At 36.8% G+C, this 17,979-nt stretch overlaps 1 protein-coding gene across 5 annotated transcripts; it reads left to right on the top strand.

Moving 5' to 3' along the window:
• Positions 1-3: 3 nt before the first annotated feature.
• On the top strand, positions 4-17,846 carry CCP110 (centriolar coiled-coil protein 110). Of its 5 annotated transcripts, none has more exons than XM_032983707.2 (15): positions 4-90; positions 1,236-1,392; positions 2,756-2,884; positions 4,317-5,949; positions 6,940-7,064; positions 7,209-7,392; positions 8,082-8,221; positions 8,594-8,710; positions 8,970-9,071; positions 9,341-9,457; positions 9,960-10,039; positions 10,633-10,695; positions 11,618-11,677; positions 12,238-12,320; positions 16,762-17,846. In XM_032983707.2, exons 2-15 carry the CDS (start codon positions 1,246-1,248, stop codon positions 16,812-16,814), a joined length of 3,033 nt encoding a protein of 1,010 aa, XP_032839598.1. In that variant the 5' UTR covers positions 4-90; positions 1,236-1,245; the 3' UTR covers positions 16,815-17,846. The 5 variants fall into 5 exon arrangements, with proteins under 5 accessions (XP_032839598.1, XP_042654762.1, XP_042654760.1 ...); XM_042798828.1 differs by lacking the exon at positions 4-90 and adding an exon at positions 207-295; XM_042798826.1 differs by lacking the exon at positions 4-90 and adding an exon at positions 246-314.
• The last annotated feature ends 133 nt before the right edge of the window (positions 17,847-17,979 follow it).

Raw genomic sequence — 17,979 nt, 5'->3', positions numbered from 1 at the left:
TCTCATACTGCTGAGAACTGGAGCTACCTTCGCCGGGGAGCTCGCCCAGAAATGCCAGACGCGTCCCGCGGGGCTCAGACACGCGAACAGGTTCGTAGATGGAGCTCACGTCCTTTCCTAGGCCGAACGAAGCAGCCTACTTCCTCAATTCTCGGCCCCAGTGCAGGCGGAGCGGCGGCGGGGCCGCGGTGCGCGCTGGGGTTTGTAGTGCCGCGGGCGGGCGGGGCGGTTGCCGGGCGGCGGCGGGGCCGCGGGAGGCGAGCGGGCCGCGCCGGGGGCTCCGGGCCCCGCGCAGGTACCGAGCGCTTGGCCGGGTGCGCCAGGACCTGGGGGGGGGGTGAGGGGGCTGTGCGCCGGGCCGGCTACCGCGGCTGCGGTGGGCGCGGAGGGCCGCGGGGCCCGGGCCCGGCCCCGCCGGTGCCGCCTGCCCCCCGGAGGTGGGTGTGGGGCCGGGGCGGGGCGGGGCGGCCGGCGGGAGAGCAGGGGAGAGGCGGGGCGTCTGGGCCCGGGAGCGGGGGTCCTGCCGGGCTGTCTGGGGAGGGCTCGGTGCGCCCGGGGCGGTGGGAGGAAGGCAGAGACCAGCGAAGGGGTGTGCGAGGGGAACAAAAGCGTTGGCAGGCCTTGGCAGCCGGTGCTTGGCTCTGAATTGTGACTCCGGTAGGGATGGGCAGTGTGAGATATGTAGGCTCTAATGTATTCTTTTGGTGGAAGTGTTGGCGTCTGTTCATACAGGGATGTGTCGAGGAGGGTCATTGGGAGCAAGACACAAATTCCTCTCAGCCCCCTAAATATAAAAAGCTAGTCTTCCTTTAATACTAGCTTAATTATATATATAAAAAAAAAATTAAAATGGGCTGCAATTTTTTTTTTTTTTTTTTTTTTTTTTTTTACAATTGGTAGGATCCATCTGATAATTGTGGGAGACCTTAAAGGTTTAGTCCTTGATGGAAATGGTTAAGATTGTCTGTATCATGTGTTGTAAATCTTGATTATCTCAATGCTTTCTTTCTTCTCAGTGTACATCTATTTTTGCTCATATATGCAGATTTTATTTTTATATGGGAAAAAACCCAGCTTTGCAGCTTTTGTTAATGATGGGGAAAAGAGAAACTTAGTTCAGTTTTCTAATGTATAATTTGTTTCCTAGAATATAGTGATACAGAATTAGTTGTGATGATGTTTTCTCTGCATGGTGTTGGAAGCACATGGAAGAGTAATGTTGCTATTCTTTGCAGCTTAGTTAACATGAAGATGGAGGACTATGAAATATTCTGTAAGAAGCATCTTTCCCGATTCCAAGAAGAGGCAATAAAAAGAGAAACCTCTTTCACTCTTCAGCAGAAAAATATCTCCCTCATTCAATTCCATGGAGTTCCAGTGCTTTCCCCTCTGGTAAGGCTTTTTTTTTTTTTTTTAGTTTTTCTTTTCTTCCCTGGTGTGCTAACTGTGCTTTTGGCACTAGCTTTGATGTCCACATGTAATGATTCTACAGAAGGTACAGCTCAGTATGAGGTATCATCTGGCCTGCTGCTTAATGTATTCTAAGCATTCCTAGCCTTAATTTTACAAAGGGATAAAATGTACTTTTTTGCACATAGACTACATTTGCTTTAATTTCTTGAAATTTGTTATCATCACAATGGGAGTAAAAATATTTGTGGTATTAAATAGATTAATGTTATTGCTGGGCTTAACTTCATGTAAAATCATACTGACATTCGAAATATTGAACGTGCAAGTTTGTTTCAAAGTGTCAACAAAAAAGAAAAGTGAAAGTACGAAATACTGTGATAGTTACAAAGCTTTTAAGTAAATTTTTTTTCACGTGTATTTGCAGCTTCCTCTAATGTATTTCATAGGCTCATCAATTATGTTAAGTCATTCTGTGCTTAATGCAAACAGACCCAAGCAGAAGACTGTAGGGAGTTTGTGCAGTAATGCAGCTGACTTCCTTGTTTCAGTGATGAGAGGTATGAATGGAGAGACTCTAACAAAGGTGTCCAAAAATCATGACACTGATATACATTGGAGACTAAATATTTTGTAATATTTTTCATTTACAGATGGATGGATATTTCAAGGTTTCATAGAAGAAATGCATAATTTGACTTGAGACTATTTAGTTTGGTAGAACTTTGTGAAACCAATTTTTGTAGATGTAGTTTTATAGATTTAGTTTTGACTTTTATCCAAACAACATATTCTAAAGTAGTAGTTCGGAAGATTTTCAGATTCTGATTGTTGAAAGAATCCAGAAGACTGCTTGCGTACATTTCTGTCTTGTTGTGAAATTCACCTCTGGTTCAAGAGGGCAAGTGTGAGCTAGTCCTTCACAGACCTTAATAGCTTGAGTATAGGTAGGAAGATCAGTCACAGAGGGCTCTACAGGATGCCCAAACCTCCCATCTCCATAGAGGACCAGGAAAGACCTGTCCTGCGGTTTGAGTCCTGTGTCATTTGAAGTCCATACTATAGTATGTAACGTTCATGCAAATTTTTTATAAATTATCTTTTAAATTCATGTTAATTTCCATGTGTGTCAAGAAGGTATTTTATTCAAGACTTTCCATTTTAAAAAAGTGTAATTGGTTAAAAAGAAGCTGGCATTTAAAGTGTGTATAAAGTCTCAACTTAGATGATGATTGTTCTTCTATTATTTCGTTCTGTTGTTTTTCTTTCTAATTTATTTCTGTAATTCAGTAGTGAAATTTGCTTTTAGTGGTATAAACCATCTTTCTTACACTCTGTTTTGCAGCTTAGCCTTGAAAAGAAAAAGGAAATACAGCAATACAAACAGAAAGCACTGGACCTAGAAAACTGGAGACAGAAATCCCGGAAAAGAGCTTTGTTGAATTGTGTACAGGAGATTATAGAAAATGTTCAGGTAGCGTTGGTCCAAAGCTGCCTTACAGCATTTTATAAAACTTCTGCTTCAGTTCTATAGACATTTTGAGAAAGTGCTGAGGTTTAAGTATTCATCAATACAAACATGAAATTAATAGCAGTTAACTATCTGGAACCAGCGTGTGCTAGTATTTTGTGCTATGTGACCTGATAGTTGATTATTTAGTGATAACATCTATGTTCACTGTCATGCATAGGACTTGCTTTTCACTGCTTATTTTGGTATATTCAAAAGACAGACCACACCAGATAACTGACAGTTGCTTTTGTAACTGTTTGAAACAAATGGATTGTAAAAACAAATGAACAAAACACCCAGTGTTAGAACTTGCTTTATTTGCAAGCTTATAGTTTAATCAGAAAATAATCTATATTCAACCTCATGATTACAGAACTAAAAATACCTTTGTGATAACTTGTAATTCTGTCGTGTGCTTTATAATTTTACTGCAAATATTTTGTTTTCTTTGCTGCTTCAATGATGAATTTAATAGAGGTTTAAATTGAAAAGAATATTAAATACAACTAATCAAGCAGTACTATTTGTCTTTTAACGACTATTGCAACTGTTTCAATTAACCTCTTGCTTAAACACGTACAGTTAGTACTGGATTTGTTGAGTTACTGAAGTGGCAAACAAAACCTACCAGTTTGCATTGTTTACTGGAGTGTACATGGCAACAGTCATCTGGCTTGGGATTTCAAGAGCAGAGTATGTATGTTCAATACAAAAATAAGTTAGCTTTTTTTAAAATTTTTTAAAAAGGTGTCCCCTTGATAATTGAGTTGCATCACATAGGATAACCTATAGGATAACTTGAGTGTGAAAATCCTTTTAAACAAATGCTGGCTAGAGGTAGCATTTAATTCTCACTTCAACTTGGTTTTCCAAGTACTTGACAAATGAAAACTTGTATTTAACTGTCACTGGATTTGTAAATAAATGAACAAATTATTTTATAGTTCCTGTATTTTTATTATGAGTTTTGTTGACTTGCTCTTAGTCATCTATAGGTTTGTCTATATTTCATGCTGAAATTTTTCAGTTACATTTCTTATTAAACATATTTTAATATTTTAAAAGGAATCTTGCAAGATAATTTGAAGCCATAAAATTATTTGAATATATCCAAATTATCTTATGAAAAAAAGAGTGTCTTCAGTCAGATACTTGGTATCAGTAAAATTGCCAAGTGGACCATCAAGTTTATATTTTAATTCCAGTAACTTTTTCCTCATTGCAAAGAGCTCTGTATTGTAAGTAATTTGTAGGAAATCAGTAACAGTTGAACTGAAAATGTTTATTGGTTTTAAGGTATTAGCATTCTTTTTTTTTAAATTCAGGTGAAGCTTGCAGGAATCTGAGGAGATTTCATTGAAAATACATGACTGTCTTCAATTTTTATTTCCAGACCAGGAAGGGAGCTAGTGTGAGTGATGTGAATGCACAGGAGGCTGAGAACACTTGTCCTGATTCAGATTCAAAAGCTTCGACTGACTTCACAGCTCTGTCAGACATCAATTTGACATGTTCTCCTGAAAGGCATGGTTCCACAGAGCTAGAACTTACGCCAGCAGATACTACTGGGCAGGTGACATCAAATGTGACAGAAGCAGTTAAAGCAGCAGAAGAAAATGTTTTTTCAAAGCAAAGTGAGAGCACCTTCTCAAAAGGCATACCTTGTCCAAGAGTTGCGCCTCCTGACAACATGCATAATAAGCTTGCGTCACATGCTTTGCAAAAGCAAGAGGGACTAGGAGTGCCACCGTTGGATGAGGAAGTCCAGGATCCATATGTAATGAGTCTTCAGAACCTGATGAAGAAATCTAGGGAGTACATAGAGAAAGAGCAAACCAAGCGTACTTCAAAAAGTAATTCAAAGAGAAGTATGAGTGAAAGTCATTCAGATAAAGAAAATGATGGCATTAAGACAACTGACTCTGTGAAAGAAAGAGTAAAGCTTACAGGCAGAAGTTGCACCTCTCTGACACTTGATAAACCCAGTCTTAATAAATCAAATACTCTTCTCCAAGGTGCCTCTACTCATACAAACAACACAAGTATGTCAACTTTATCCAGTTTTTCTAAAGTGGACATACCTATGAGAGTCGGAACGCCCCCACTGGTGGATTCAGATTCGGATGAAGAATTTAAAAAGACTTCTATGTTTGATCATGACAGTAGCATTGTCAGGAGCCTCACAGGCTCTTACGCCAAATTGCCGAGCCCAGAGCCAAGCATGAGCCCTAAAATGCACCGAAGGCGCCCAAGACCTTTATCAATGGGACACATTGTTATAAATAACCCTGTGAATGCTTACGAGTTAAGTCCTAAAGGCAAGGGTAGAGCAATGGATTTAATCATGCAAGATATTGCTGATAAAAATAATGTTTCTGAGTCAGTGCCAAAGTTCATGGTGGACTTCACTATGGTTTGCCCTAGCAGAGTTCCTGGTGTCAACAGGAATTCTTCAGGTCCTTGTGATGGGTTGGGCGTTGGGAAACCAAATCGCCGTTCCTTTGGGCACTTGGAAAGTAAAGGAACGTTATCGGCTACAGTGGAAGGACAAGTAGTGATGGACAGCATAGGGCCATATAAAGTAGAGACTAGTACTAATATTGTAGCTTCAAAACTGAATGAGCCATTTGCCAGCAGTCAGTCTACAGTAACACAGAAGCTCCTAGCTGTGAATGAAACCAAACCATCTAGTTTGCTAGAAAATACTAAATGTAATTCTCCAGTAGAACTCAATAAATCTTATGATGTAGAAAACCCATCCCCACTACTAATGCAGACCAAGAATGTGCAACAGCAGATGGACACTCCAAGTGTTTCCACAGCAAATGAGCAGCTTCTAGAAAACAGTTTTGAAAAGGTAAAACGTAGACTTGATTTAGACACTGACAACTGCCAAAAAGACAACAGTCCCTGTGTTCTAACAGTTGGAATGGAAGAACAAGAGAATCACTGGTTGCAAGAGCAGAAATATCCTGTGGGATCCATTTACATTACCAAGAATACAGCCCCTGATTGTATGGCAAAAGGTAAAAGATTTTGTGTAGTTGAGGGGTTTTCTTAAACTTACTTCTCAGTTTATAAATCTTTTAGAAAAAACCCCAATGATCATTAGTCATCGATGTTTCTAGGTATGTATATATATATCAAAAGACTAAAATTTTATTTAGTGTGAATTATTTTTTTTTTCAGTAACCTCATTATTTCTCTAATTAATGACAAATTCTGAAATTTAACTTGCTACTTGAGCTGTTTTTAACTGCTACAGAATGGAGTAATTGCAGTCTTAGGAGTCAATTGGAGTCAGAAGTCTTAGAACAGTTATTTGTAACAAATACTTGATTAAACAGTTTATAAGGAAACATCAGCTAAAACATTGTGTATCAGTTTTGTGAATTCTGTATTTATTCTCAAAGGTATCATTTGACAGCACAAATATTAATCTCCAATTTGAATGTAGAAATTGGAATTTAGTTTTATTAAGAAAATTATGTCTAATTCCATGATGTCTCAATAAGACTTCTAAAAGAAAAGATAGCCTGTGAAAATTAAAAGAAAGTATCTTTCAATGGGTTGCAAATCACTATAGGTATTTTCTTCGGATTCCAGACTGTGTTACGTCTGTCTGTGTCTGCCAAATCAAGCTGAAGTTGCATAAATAATTTTAACTCACTCAAGCAAGTGTAGGTATACTGTTCTTAGGGCTAGACTTTTTATGTTCTTCCTTATTTTAATAGAGGCTCTGTTGGTGTTACTGCTGTTCCATTCACATGCTTATCCCACAAATGCAAACATGCAAATATTTTGAAGGACTGTAGTAACTGATGAGGTTCTTTGCAATACATAATGGAAACCTGATATCAAGGTTCTTTGCAATACATAATGGAAACCTGGTATCAAAGATATGTTGCACCTTTTTACTGATGACGCAAATTACTCCTGTTAAAAGCATGTATGGCTGTGGCAAAGATCATACAGAAATTATTTAATACTTGATTCTTTGTAATGTATCTTCTCAGAAGATATTTTAAAAACTAAAATGTTGGCCTTGGAAGAAATGAGGAAGAGACTTGAAGAGCAGCATGCACAACAACTGTCAATTCTGATAGCTGAACAAGAGAGAGAACAGGAGAAATTGCAGAAGGTAAGGTAAAAACGGAAAAAATTCTAAGCAAAGGGCATATGTGTTGTATTGCAGTTTGTCAGGAAGCAGTTGGTTTTAAAATGTATGTTCTGTTGCTTTGCAGAATTAGAAAAATAGTTTCATAGTTGATTCTTTCTTTTGTAGGAACTGGAAGAGCAGCAGAGAAAGTTGAAAGGAAAGAATGTTGCTACAACGGAAATAGAAATTTCCAAAGTGAATATTAACAGTAGGATGGAGTTGGAGTGGAGGAAAAAAACAGAAAGTGGCTTGCTGGAAAGTGTGCAGTCTCAGCTGGAGACAGTCCATAATGCAAACTCCACCAGTATTGGTAAAACTGAGAGGATAAAATATAGATTAAACAATATGATATATTTTGCTCTGCAGTGCTTGACTGGACCAGCTGCCCCACTGTATTGATAAATGCAGTGTTCCTGTCATAGGGCACTTGTTGGTCAGGATATGTGGGCAGCTGCTGCCTTCAGCTGACAGCATATGTAAAACGAATTCTGTGTTGTGTCTTTGTCTATCTGGCATTTAGCAGTTCCAGCCATCCTTGTAGTGTTCCATGTATTGCATTTGTTATATAATTGTTATAGGGCATATTTGAGGGAAAACGAGCTAAGAGTAAGCTTATTTGATCAAGGATGAGGATGTGGATTTGCATCATGTCACAGAAGGTTCATTCTCATGGCACACAGCTGAACAGCTGTGGGCCAGGTGTTCTCGTTTGTGTAGGAAGATTAGAGGGGCTCTGCCCAGTGGTCTTGACTGCAAGGATGTACTGCTGTAGCTGATGGAACACCTCTCACCTGTTCCAGACCATTACGAAATGCTTTGTTTTGTCTTCTGTTCAGCACATTTTGCTAGGAAAGGAATTAAAAATATTCAGATTCCTTCTTGCCTATAAGCAACCTTGTAAACAAACCTGCTACCTCTGAGCTGAGTGTATATGCATGCATAGTCATTACTTTATGGACAAAAGTGTGTTTTGAACTGTACGTTCTTCTTTGTGTGCAGGTTTTGCTCATACTACAACACCTAACACCTTTGCTTCAACAAGTGAAACTTCATTCTTTCTCTGGGGACCATCGAGTAGTGGTGTTATAAAAACCTCAGTATCTAGGCCAAGTAACAGGATCAAAACTAGGTGGACTCAGGTAAGTTAAAAAAAGATTTATTTATAGTTTATAAATCCCTCTATTTTCTTTAAGACACTGGTAACTTTGTAATAGCTGTGCAGTAATAAATCTCACAGAAAAGTTTTGTATCCCTTCCTATATTGTCTTTGATTACATGAGAGAACTCCGGAAGATATTTTTCTTATTGCTTATATATGCAAAATAATCATATCACAGTATATTGCTTCTGCTAAGTGAATATGGTGAGTACTTCTGGCCTAGCCAAAACATTTATCAACAGCTTGTTTCTTACTTGAAAACTTAAGTCACATGATTGATGTTATTTGAGAAATAATTCATAATTCTTGCTTTTTTATCAAATGTTTAGAAAACAATGTGTTTTCTTTTAAGGTTTTCAGTTCAGAGATACAAATGAAGTTTGATAAGATCACTGCTGTGGCCAGAGGTTTTCTCACTCGTAGACTCCTGCAAACAGAAAAACTGAAACATCTTAAGCAAACTGTAAAAGTAAGATCAGCATTTTTATATTATGCAGCTTCTCCTGTTTGTTTTTGTTCCTATCTTCAGCTGAAAGATGAAATAATGCATTTTCTGCTTTCAGAGGAATTTGTGAATGTCTGTCATGTAAATATGTTTGTTGCGTTGCTTAGAGTCATAAGGTCCAGATCAGACAAAGAATATATGTCCTACATGTATAGTTTGTAATGATTGCTTTGTTGTGAAGGACTGTGCTTGGTGCTTAATCTTATTTTCCCATCTTCTCCAGGATACTATGGAGTTCATAAAAAATTTTCAGTCTGAAGCCCCATTAAAAAGAGGAAGTGTTTCAGCACAAGATGCATCACTTCATGAAAGAGTAATGGCTCAGGTGACACAATTCAAACCTTTTTTTTTTTTTTAATTCTTTCCTATCTGTTCTGCTTTTGCAGTATAAATACCTAAAACCTCCACAGTGACTTTGTTGAAAGTAAAAAGTTTAAACTATGGCTGTGAAGATTCTACTTCTGTGCTGACACATTAAGAAAGATTTCAAGATTATCTTCTCAAGTGTTTTGTTTAAAATGAAAGAGAGCTTAATGATCAAAACCATGTTAACTTGACTGAATATTTTATTAAAATTTTAATTATTCTTTCCAGCTGCGAGCGGCTCTGTATGACATCCATGACATCTTTTTTACGATGGAGGCATCAGAAAGAATGAATATTTTGCGTCATGATCGTGAAGTTCGTAAAGAGAAGATGCTCAGGCAAATGGTGTGTTATATTTAAGAGAACTGGTTTAAGACTTTAAGTATTGAATCATTTTGCTTTTAAGAGATTATTTCTCACCCAGTAGAAAGTTTTCAAAATCTCAATTGTTGTTTAATTATGCTTCTGTACGTAACTTTCTTCAAATAAAAAAAAAAAAAAAAGAGGTCAGTGCAGTAGGAGATTATTATGGTGAAACTTTTAATGTGTAGATATATAAAAATTAGAATGAGAAACATGGTGAAAGTAATAACAAGAACTCCATAACAAGAATTGGTTATGGCACACTACCCTTTTAAATCTGTTATTATAAGGAAAATCCTTTAATTTTAAAAAAGAAAAAACCCCTTGAATTTAGTCTGAATGTGAACTTAGTACTGAAAACAGTGTTGGTTTTGTTGTTGGGGTTTTATTTAAACTTTATTTCTTTAAGTAGGGGCATATCAGATGGGGTTAAGCTCAATAAGAGCAGTAACTAGTGTTATTGTTGGTTCTTTTGCTTTTTTAGGATAAAGTAAAGAGCCCAAGAGAGAGAGCAACACTTTCAACAGCTACACAGAAATCTCTGGACAGGAAAAAGTACATGAAGTATGTGCAGCTCTCCCTCTGTGGTGGTGGGGGTGGGGGTGCAAGAGAATGAGTAGTAGGCATTGGAAATAGTGAAAAGTTTTTGGAGTAACAGCTTCTTTGCAAACTAACATCTCTCCTAGAACGGAGTGAATGAAAAACTGTCTTCAGGTGTGTGGTATCTTACTAATAGTAGTTTGCTCTTACTTTTGAGAGATTTCTTGTTTGTATGAGAAAAAAATACTTGTCCTTGGGTTGTGTATTTCTGCTATATTCCAGTGGTGAGCACTGTTTATGGTTGATTTTTTAAATTGTAAATAATGCTCCAAGTTATTTTGTCAGTCTTTCTAAAGTGCCCAGCAATAGAGATACTTGATAGAGTATCTCTGGCAAAGATTTTTGGAGGGATGGTAGCAGTCATTATCCTGCAACACAGTGGACTGAACAGTTGCATTTTACTTGCTTATGAGTAAAAAGTGATAACCTGTAGTACTGCTCTGGCAGTATTACATGTAGATGTAGATCCTCTTGTAGGTTTTCTCTTATTGTTTCTGTTGAAGACCTAGATAATGATTTTATAATTCAAATATGTTTCAATACTTTTGTTTCTCTAGGGCTTCAGAAATGGGAATTCCCAGTAAAAAAATAATAATAAAACAAAAAACTCCTGAAAGCCGGTGAGTGAAGTTTACTTGCATTAGGATGCTTTTAAGAAACTGTCTTATAATGATAGGTTCTTTGATCTGTGTTGCTGGTTTGCCATCAGTCAGCTCAATTCCTGCCACTTATGATGGATGGTAATGAAATCTGATTTAGCATGGTCTGAGGAGGGTTTTTTTTAGCTTATTAGATAGAAAAGGTTTATTTTCTTCAGAGTCAGTTCTGAAATTTTATCTTCAGAAATTATTTATGGCTTCAAATCTCTGTGCTCAGGTTCAAGGTTTTTCTCTGAGATACACTATTAGTATGTCTTAAGCTTCAGTGTGACATTACTTTTCTTAATACCCTTTACTTTGCAATGTAATAATTGATATGCTTATCTGTAGAAAGTTGTCAGAAAAGTGGCTTTCTGTTGTGAGGAAAAGTTCTTGCTTCTAGATCGTGTGACTGCTTAAATCACAGAAATTAGTCTTCAGTACTTGCTGTTGAGGAAGAAAGCAGCCTTTCTCATATGAGGCCTATCTGCACCTTTCTAGTATAAGAAGTCAGATACCTGGCATCCTTTAAAAACAATTTTTATCCCATGCTTACCCAAATGCTTTGAAGACATGCTGTCTACTAATATAGTTCAATCTTGAGTGACTAAAGCGATTCAGTCCTTTTTTCCTGTATGTTCTTATCAGTGACTAGGAGCCCAAGGCACTATTGAGGGAGTTTTATCAAGTTCTTTTTTATTTCTTTGCTTTAAATAGCAGAAGTAGTAATCCTATTCTGGAATTTTAATTTCTGCCACTTCTGCCTGCGTGTCATCTGCATTACAGATCCTGCTAGCCTTTCTGAAATTTGTTATGTGAAATAAATGCATAATTCCATATTATTTATGAGATATTTTTTTTTTAAGAAAGGAAAAAGCGCTAATAAAATTTTGTGTTTTGACAGTGTACTTCAACCAAATCAAGGACAGAATGCCCCAGTTCATAGACTGCTTTGCAGACAAGGGTAAGGGCACAGCTTGTTTATAGCCTAAAGATGGAAGTAAATGCAAAGTGCAAGAGCACAATGATTTTTGAATAATATTTACACATGCTGGTGCAGCTGTTGTTCAAAGTAAAAATAATTACTTCTCACAGTATTCTGAGAGATTGATGAAGCTTTGTTTACCTTATTCTGCAAGAAATATTTAGCATTCTCATCCTCTTGTGTATTGTCTCCATTTACACTGTGTTCCAACATTTCTATTTGTAACATTCATTCCATGAAGCTTTGCTTCCACTTAATGAAATATGTATATTTTTATATGTAGACTGTAATGCCAGTGTCTGAACTGAATTAGTTTCTTGAATAGAGTTTTAAAAATCTGTTCACGGGGAGATGTTCTCCTATTTAATGCATCTATGTAAGCCATAATAATGTCAATAGGAATTGTACTCAGGAGGAGGCTCTGTGGGAAACTAAAAATGTTTTCATGCCAAACACAGTTTGATAGTGTCTTTATATTTTTGGATACAGCCTTTCAACTTTGTTGCAAGTGACTTATTAATTTTTTTATATTTAATTAGAACCCCTAAGACCTCAATGAAGGGGGTTGAGCAAAATAGAAAGAAGGCCTCAGAGAGCAGAGTGTCTAACAAGGCTGTTTCAGGTGTGTAGAAAATTGGTGCTTGGATTTTATAGTAAATAAGTTACTAGAATCCAGAAAAAGTAAATGGGTGATATATTGTTTTCCTTTTGTTGTGCACCTGCTTTGCTATGTCTTAAATCTAACCTATCTCTTTAAACAAACATGTGCTGGTAACTTAACCATCCACTTTCAAATTCTATAAACATTGTATATAGAATGTACTGCACAGCTCACTTGCTTTCCCTCACCAGATGCCCAGTCATAAGAAAGCTTGCCAGATATATTCACTGTAGCTATTTGAGAAGGTAATAGTAGTCAAAATAGACGTGGATTAGAGTCTTAATGTCATTTGATTCTTCATTCTGTACACACACGTAACTTGTCTTCAGCACAAAGCCTATTGAAAGAACAGGAAGGACAGTTTCAGACTTACTGTTGGGAGTTCAGTCATGATACAGTCCTAAAACTATATGTATTACTGTAGAAATTTACAGAATGTTTGAGTATTAATGACCTAATTTTAAAAGTGGAGTATTCCTGTACGTACATACAGATACCACCGATTGGTTACCTTTTATTAAAAAAGTTTGATAATAATGCCAAACCTCTCAGTTTTCAGCCTGTTCAGGCACAAAGGGAATAAAAACCACTATGAAACATCTTACACAATTTCCGTTTTTTTTTAATCAGATTTTAAATGTAAGTAACAGGCCTTAATTTATCAAAAGGTAAGGTGATTTATAGGTTTTAAAACTGTTTAAGATCTTAATTACACTTTGCTCTCAAAGTGGAGTTCCACAACTCAAGTATAAGAATTGGGAAATTTGGGGCTCAATAAGGCAAATTTACAATGTGGTAGGATTTCAACTGTTTTCCATAGTCATCTGAATTATCTTTATGTATTAAGTATCAAACCTTTCCTATAAGGGAAATTCTCATTTATTGCTGCCCTGGAGCAATGCTGGCAGGGAGCATCTGCAAATTTCATTGCAGTGTGTGCACTGTTTAAATGTGATGTTTTCCCAGAGTGTTTGGTCTTTTAATAGTGCTTCGTGAAGCCAAGAGGCCATAGAAGGATGTATAGTAAAACTATGCATACACATCTGTAGTATTTCAGATTGAAGAGTTAAAAAAAAAAAAAAAGGAGGGGAAAATACAAAAACAAACTATGAGATCACAACCAAGGTTTGTTCATTTATTCTTCTGTTGCCAATTCTCCTGGCAGTGCTGTCACCACTAAAGTGGAGCAAGGCAGTTGTTCAGCTGCACCCAGTGACACTACAGAAAAATAAGCAGAGGTAGTAAATACTCTCTCTGAAATATGAAGAAGAAAATAAAGGAAGCAGTATAATTTTAGCAACCAGAGGTAGCCATTAAGGCAAGTATTCATCTGCAAGTTTGCAAAAATGTGTCTGGTATTAAGTAGTAAATGAAAGTATTGAAGAACAGGGACAACAAAACACTTAAGACCTCTATGAGTTACACTATTACAGAGGTTGTAAAAGAGTAGTGGTCGTGTCAGTGTCAGGTTTAGCACTGATTTGAGATTTGGATGCCATCCCCAATCTCCTGTAACTCATGCTCAGCTCGTAATGATCCACAGTGGTTTTTACATTTGCGTTTGGCATCAGACATCCAATTAAAGCATTCATTCTCACTCTTCTGTGTTGGCAGTGTGTGCTGCTCTAAGTGCCTGAGTCATAATTATCTAAGTCGTGACAGCTGATACCTGGCAATGAAAATAATCCTTTGGGATGTATCTCTAAATTTCTCTTTGCCTTTCCTTATTGCTATTTGTTGAATATCTGGAAAGCTCTTTAATGCCTTTTGTGGTGGCCTTGGAATTTATAGCAGATGTGTCTAAGAAATTGTATGGTGCCTAGTTCTGGTTGCACAACATAACCTCATTTAGTGTTTGGACATTGCATGTTTTTCCATGTAATACTAGTACTTCTGTATGCTCCTTTATAAATACCATAGACTACTTGTACTAAATTAATAGTGAATTAATTCTGAAATTATTAGATGGGGAACACTTGGAATGAAAGAAATAATCTGCATAATTTTGCAATAATGAAAAAAACTCAAGTTGAATTCATTTAAATAAAACATGGTTTTCTTTATATATGGATAAAATGTGAGTAGTGAAAGGGTTGCCAGTATGTTGAACAGGGGGTTTTTGTTATTTTTTTTTTTTTTAAATATGGTGTTTTGAAGTAATAGTCTTTTTCAAGAGAGATGCTTCTCTTATTTTAGTAGAAGTGGTGTATGTCAGAAAACAAAGACTTGTAGCAGTGGCTTGGTCTAAGCAATACAGAGATGTATTTATATCTGCAATGATACCAGTCTGCTGTATGCCTAACCTGTAATATTGTTATTTAATTTCTTGTCTTCATTTATCCCTGAATCCCAATTAAATTCTGCTTATTAAAGGGGCGAAAGGGAAGGAGAATTAGTAGAATACTGTTATTTTTAATATATTAAAATTAGGCATGAGACAAACCCTCAGAAGAAAACAATAACATACTTATGCAGCTTCTCTTTTTTTTTTTTTTTTCCCTTCTTCTGATTGTTTTAAATTCTGTCTGCAAAGTGCTTTGTAGCTTTAATACCACTCTTGTCTTTTTCTGCCAAGAAGGCATTTCGCTTTGGAATCAACTGGTGATCCCAAAATTAGTTTTTGTTGTTTTGTACTCTTTCAACCCAAAGTTCTGTGCTAAAGAAAAAACCACAAACTAATAAATCTGTAAAGAGTCTTATTTGTTGAATTTTTTTTTTTTTTAATTATTTTAAATAGGACCAAGATGTTTAGTCAATAGCCTGCAAACTATGCCAGGCAGGGCATTTAATGTCATCTGATTGTGTTAGAGAGAAGGTGGTTGAGATCAGGCAGCTGCTACAACTAGACCTATTAATCTCCTTTGTTTCTGCCCAGTCTGAGTAAGTGTTGTGGAAAAGAAATATGGGGCATGAGGCACACAGAGTATTTGGGTGGCAGCAGCACTTGGCCAAGCGTGGTCTTTCCTGCATGCCTGTCCAGGCTGAGCAGGGAGCAGATTGCCCGTGTGAGATGGTGTGTGCTGGCATTCAGGCACTTCGGGAGGGTGTCAGACCTGCTATGTGTGAATAGCTGGTCAATGGTACATCACAGGAGAGGCCTCACGTAATTGCTCCCCTTGCCATTGGAAAAGGTTGGTTGATAATTGTGTTCAGGAGGGCTGTAATGTTTTAATAAAATTTGGCTTCTTCAGTTCCTTAGCCTAGATTGCTGGGATTTTTAATGCTTCCCTTTATTGTTCTATTCTGTATGTGAGATTTTGATACAACTTGGAGTGCACTTGAGGAGAGTTGAGAGTTAGTGTTAAATCACTAATAAAGCATCATGCCTGTCAGCCTGGTTGTTTGTCCCAGAAGATCACAAGTGAGCTGAAGAGTACAGCACTGGAGTGCTGGGCCAGCAAGAATGCCTTTTTGTATAGTGGGAAACAGTGTTCAGATGTGAGGGATCCTGCTGTGGTAAGGTCTCTGTGGGCATTTCCAAAGCTGCTTTGCACTGTGCTGAATGTAGCCCTTGGGCACCTGTAAGTAACCATTGCAACTCTGCCAAAGAGTAACTGAAGAGCCAAGAAAGGACTGGCACTGAGTTTGTCACATTCATTTAATTGCCTGGTAATTATTTCACTTCCATGGCTGTCTTCCATTTCCACTGCTCTGCACCATGCGGTAAATGTTTGCGCACATTGCTGGACACTCTCAATAACTGCCTGAACCTAATGAATGCTGAATTGTGCTACTTTTTAGCAGTCTGCAGTGCTAAAGCCTTGTTACTGGAAGATACTTGTGCTATGCATAGTATAATATGACTTTCTAAATATATATATTATATTTATCCCATGTGGAGAGTTATATTTATTATGATTTTTATACTTGAGCAGCTTTCCTTTTAAAAGGGCTCTGTCTGATGACCTTATTCATACTGCGCTTTTAATTCTGGTTGTGTATATCAACATATGGAAACCTGCAAATGTCTCTCAGTTTATTAATGTGGCAGCTGAGAAAAAAGAGTTATCTTAAATATTTGACTTGTATTATATTTTTTAATTGATAGTTTGTTTGAAAGTAGTACATGGCATAGTTAATCTGTCTTTGTGATGTGACAGACTTTTCTTTTAAAAAATTGGGAATTGTAGATGGTTCAGAGTAACCGACAAGAAGATGAAATAGTTACTGAGGAAGGAAATACTAAAAAATGTTGTTATTTTCAAACCAATAGGTAATTTTTGTAAGGCATTTTGGGTATAATGTTATGAAAACTGTAATTTAAAAAGTAGCCACTGAATATATGATACTGCTTTAAAAAAAAAATTTGTCCTAAACTTTTTCAGCTATTTTTGTTGGATAACCCCGTTACAAAACCAGTACTGATAATTGTAAAATGGTAATGGTTTTACTTCATTTTTAGGAGCATATGCAGGAAGAACCCAAAGAAAGAAGCCAAATGTTGTGACAATTTAAGAAGACAACACTCACTGGGATAAGATGGCTCTTTTTAAATGATGGCATTCTCAGCCCTGGTTCAAGTATTGCATCTTCCATATGTATATTTAGAAACGATAAACATACTTTGTCATTTCCAGACAATGATACTTTAATACAATCATACTGAAGTAATAAAAGGCTGTGAAGCTCTAATACTTGTGGAAAAATTGCATGTTAAAACTTATTATATATTCATACTGCTGTACACTTAAGATTCATAATCTTATTTCAAGACCGCCATAGGGCAAGATTAAGGTGATTTGTGACTTTTTCACACTCTCCAATTCCTGTGTCTGACATACGCTTTTTGCATTACTTAAACTTGCAGTTTCTGTGTATGATTGCTGATATAAATAAGTCGTGTATATATATATATTTAGTTTCATACCATGAAGTTAAATCAGTTAAATAAGGAAAAAAAAAAATTCAAACAAAACCGAGCTCTTAATCAGTGAACTTGTCAGCAGCATTTTTGAATGTACTCTCTGTACGAATGAGATTAACCTCAATTTTAATATTGATGGCCTAAATGTTTTGCATTTCTGCTGAGTTGGACAGACATGGATCCAGATTAACTCCTGGGCAGACAGACATACTTTCGATGACTATACCAAAATTGCTCAAGTATACATGTGGTAAATCAAACCGCTGCTGGAGAAGTCCTAGGATTTTTTTTTTTTCTCTTGCTGCCTACTGCATTTTTTAATGGAAACTACTTTTGGCCAAGATGAAGACAAGTGTATCTTCTACAAAAATTTCAGAAGGCAAGATTTTAATTGTTTTACCATTTCTGACTTACAAATGCTTGTCCATAATAATAATTCAGGTATCTTGTGTTTCATTGATGACAGTTGCAGTTTTTTAACCAGTTTTTCTTCTACTGTGATCTAACAGGCCCTTGTACCAAAATAATGAATGTGGGGGTGGGGAGGGAGCAAAAATTCCTACCAAATCCCAACAAGCACACTTATTTTTATTAAAATCTAACATTAAAAGATCATGCTCATATTTTGCCTTGGTCTTCATGCTGATGGATATTATTCTTCAACTTGAGGGGAGCAGAAGTCTGTAACTTTTGTCTTTTAATGAACTTGAGACATGACGTTAATATTCAAAGATTAGCAGAGAAAAGCTTTACTGC

The sequence above is a fragment of the Tyto alba genome, unplaced genomic scaffold (assembly GCF_018691265.1).
Source record: "Tyto alba isolate M040663 unplaced genomic scaffold, T.alba_DEE_v4.0 Super-Scaffold_28, whole genome shotgun sequence".
Lineage (NCBI taxonomy): Eukaryota > Metazoa > Chordata > Aves > Strigiformes > Tytonidae > Tyto > Tyto alba.
The sequence above is the reverse complement of the archived record's forward strand: the minus strand, read 5'-3'. Positions and strand labels throughout refer to the sequence as shown.

Coding starts and splice junctions, on each gene's coding strand:
- CCP110 (XM_032983707.2), top strand. CDS start 1,246: ATGAAGATGGAGGACTATGAAATATTCTGTAAGAAGCATCTTTCCCGA. Junction 7,393..8,081: donor TGCAAACTCCACCAGTATTG/GTAAAACTGAGA, acceptor CTTTGTGTGCAG/GTTTTGCTCATACTACAACA. Junction 9,072..9,340: donor ATGAAAGAGTAATGGCTCAG/GTGACACAATTC, acceptor TATTCTTTCCAG/CTGCGAGCGGCTCTGTATGA.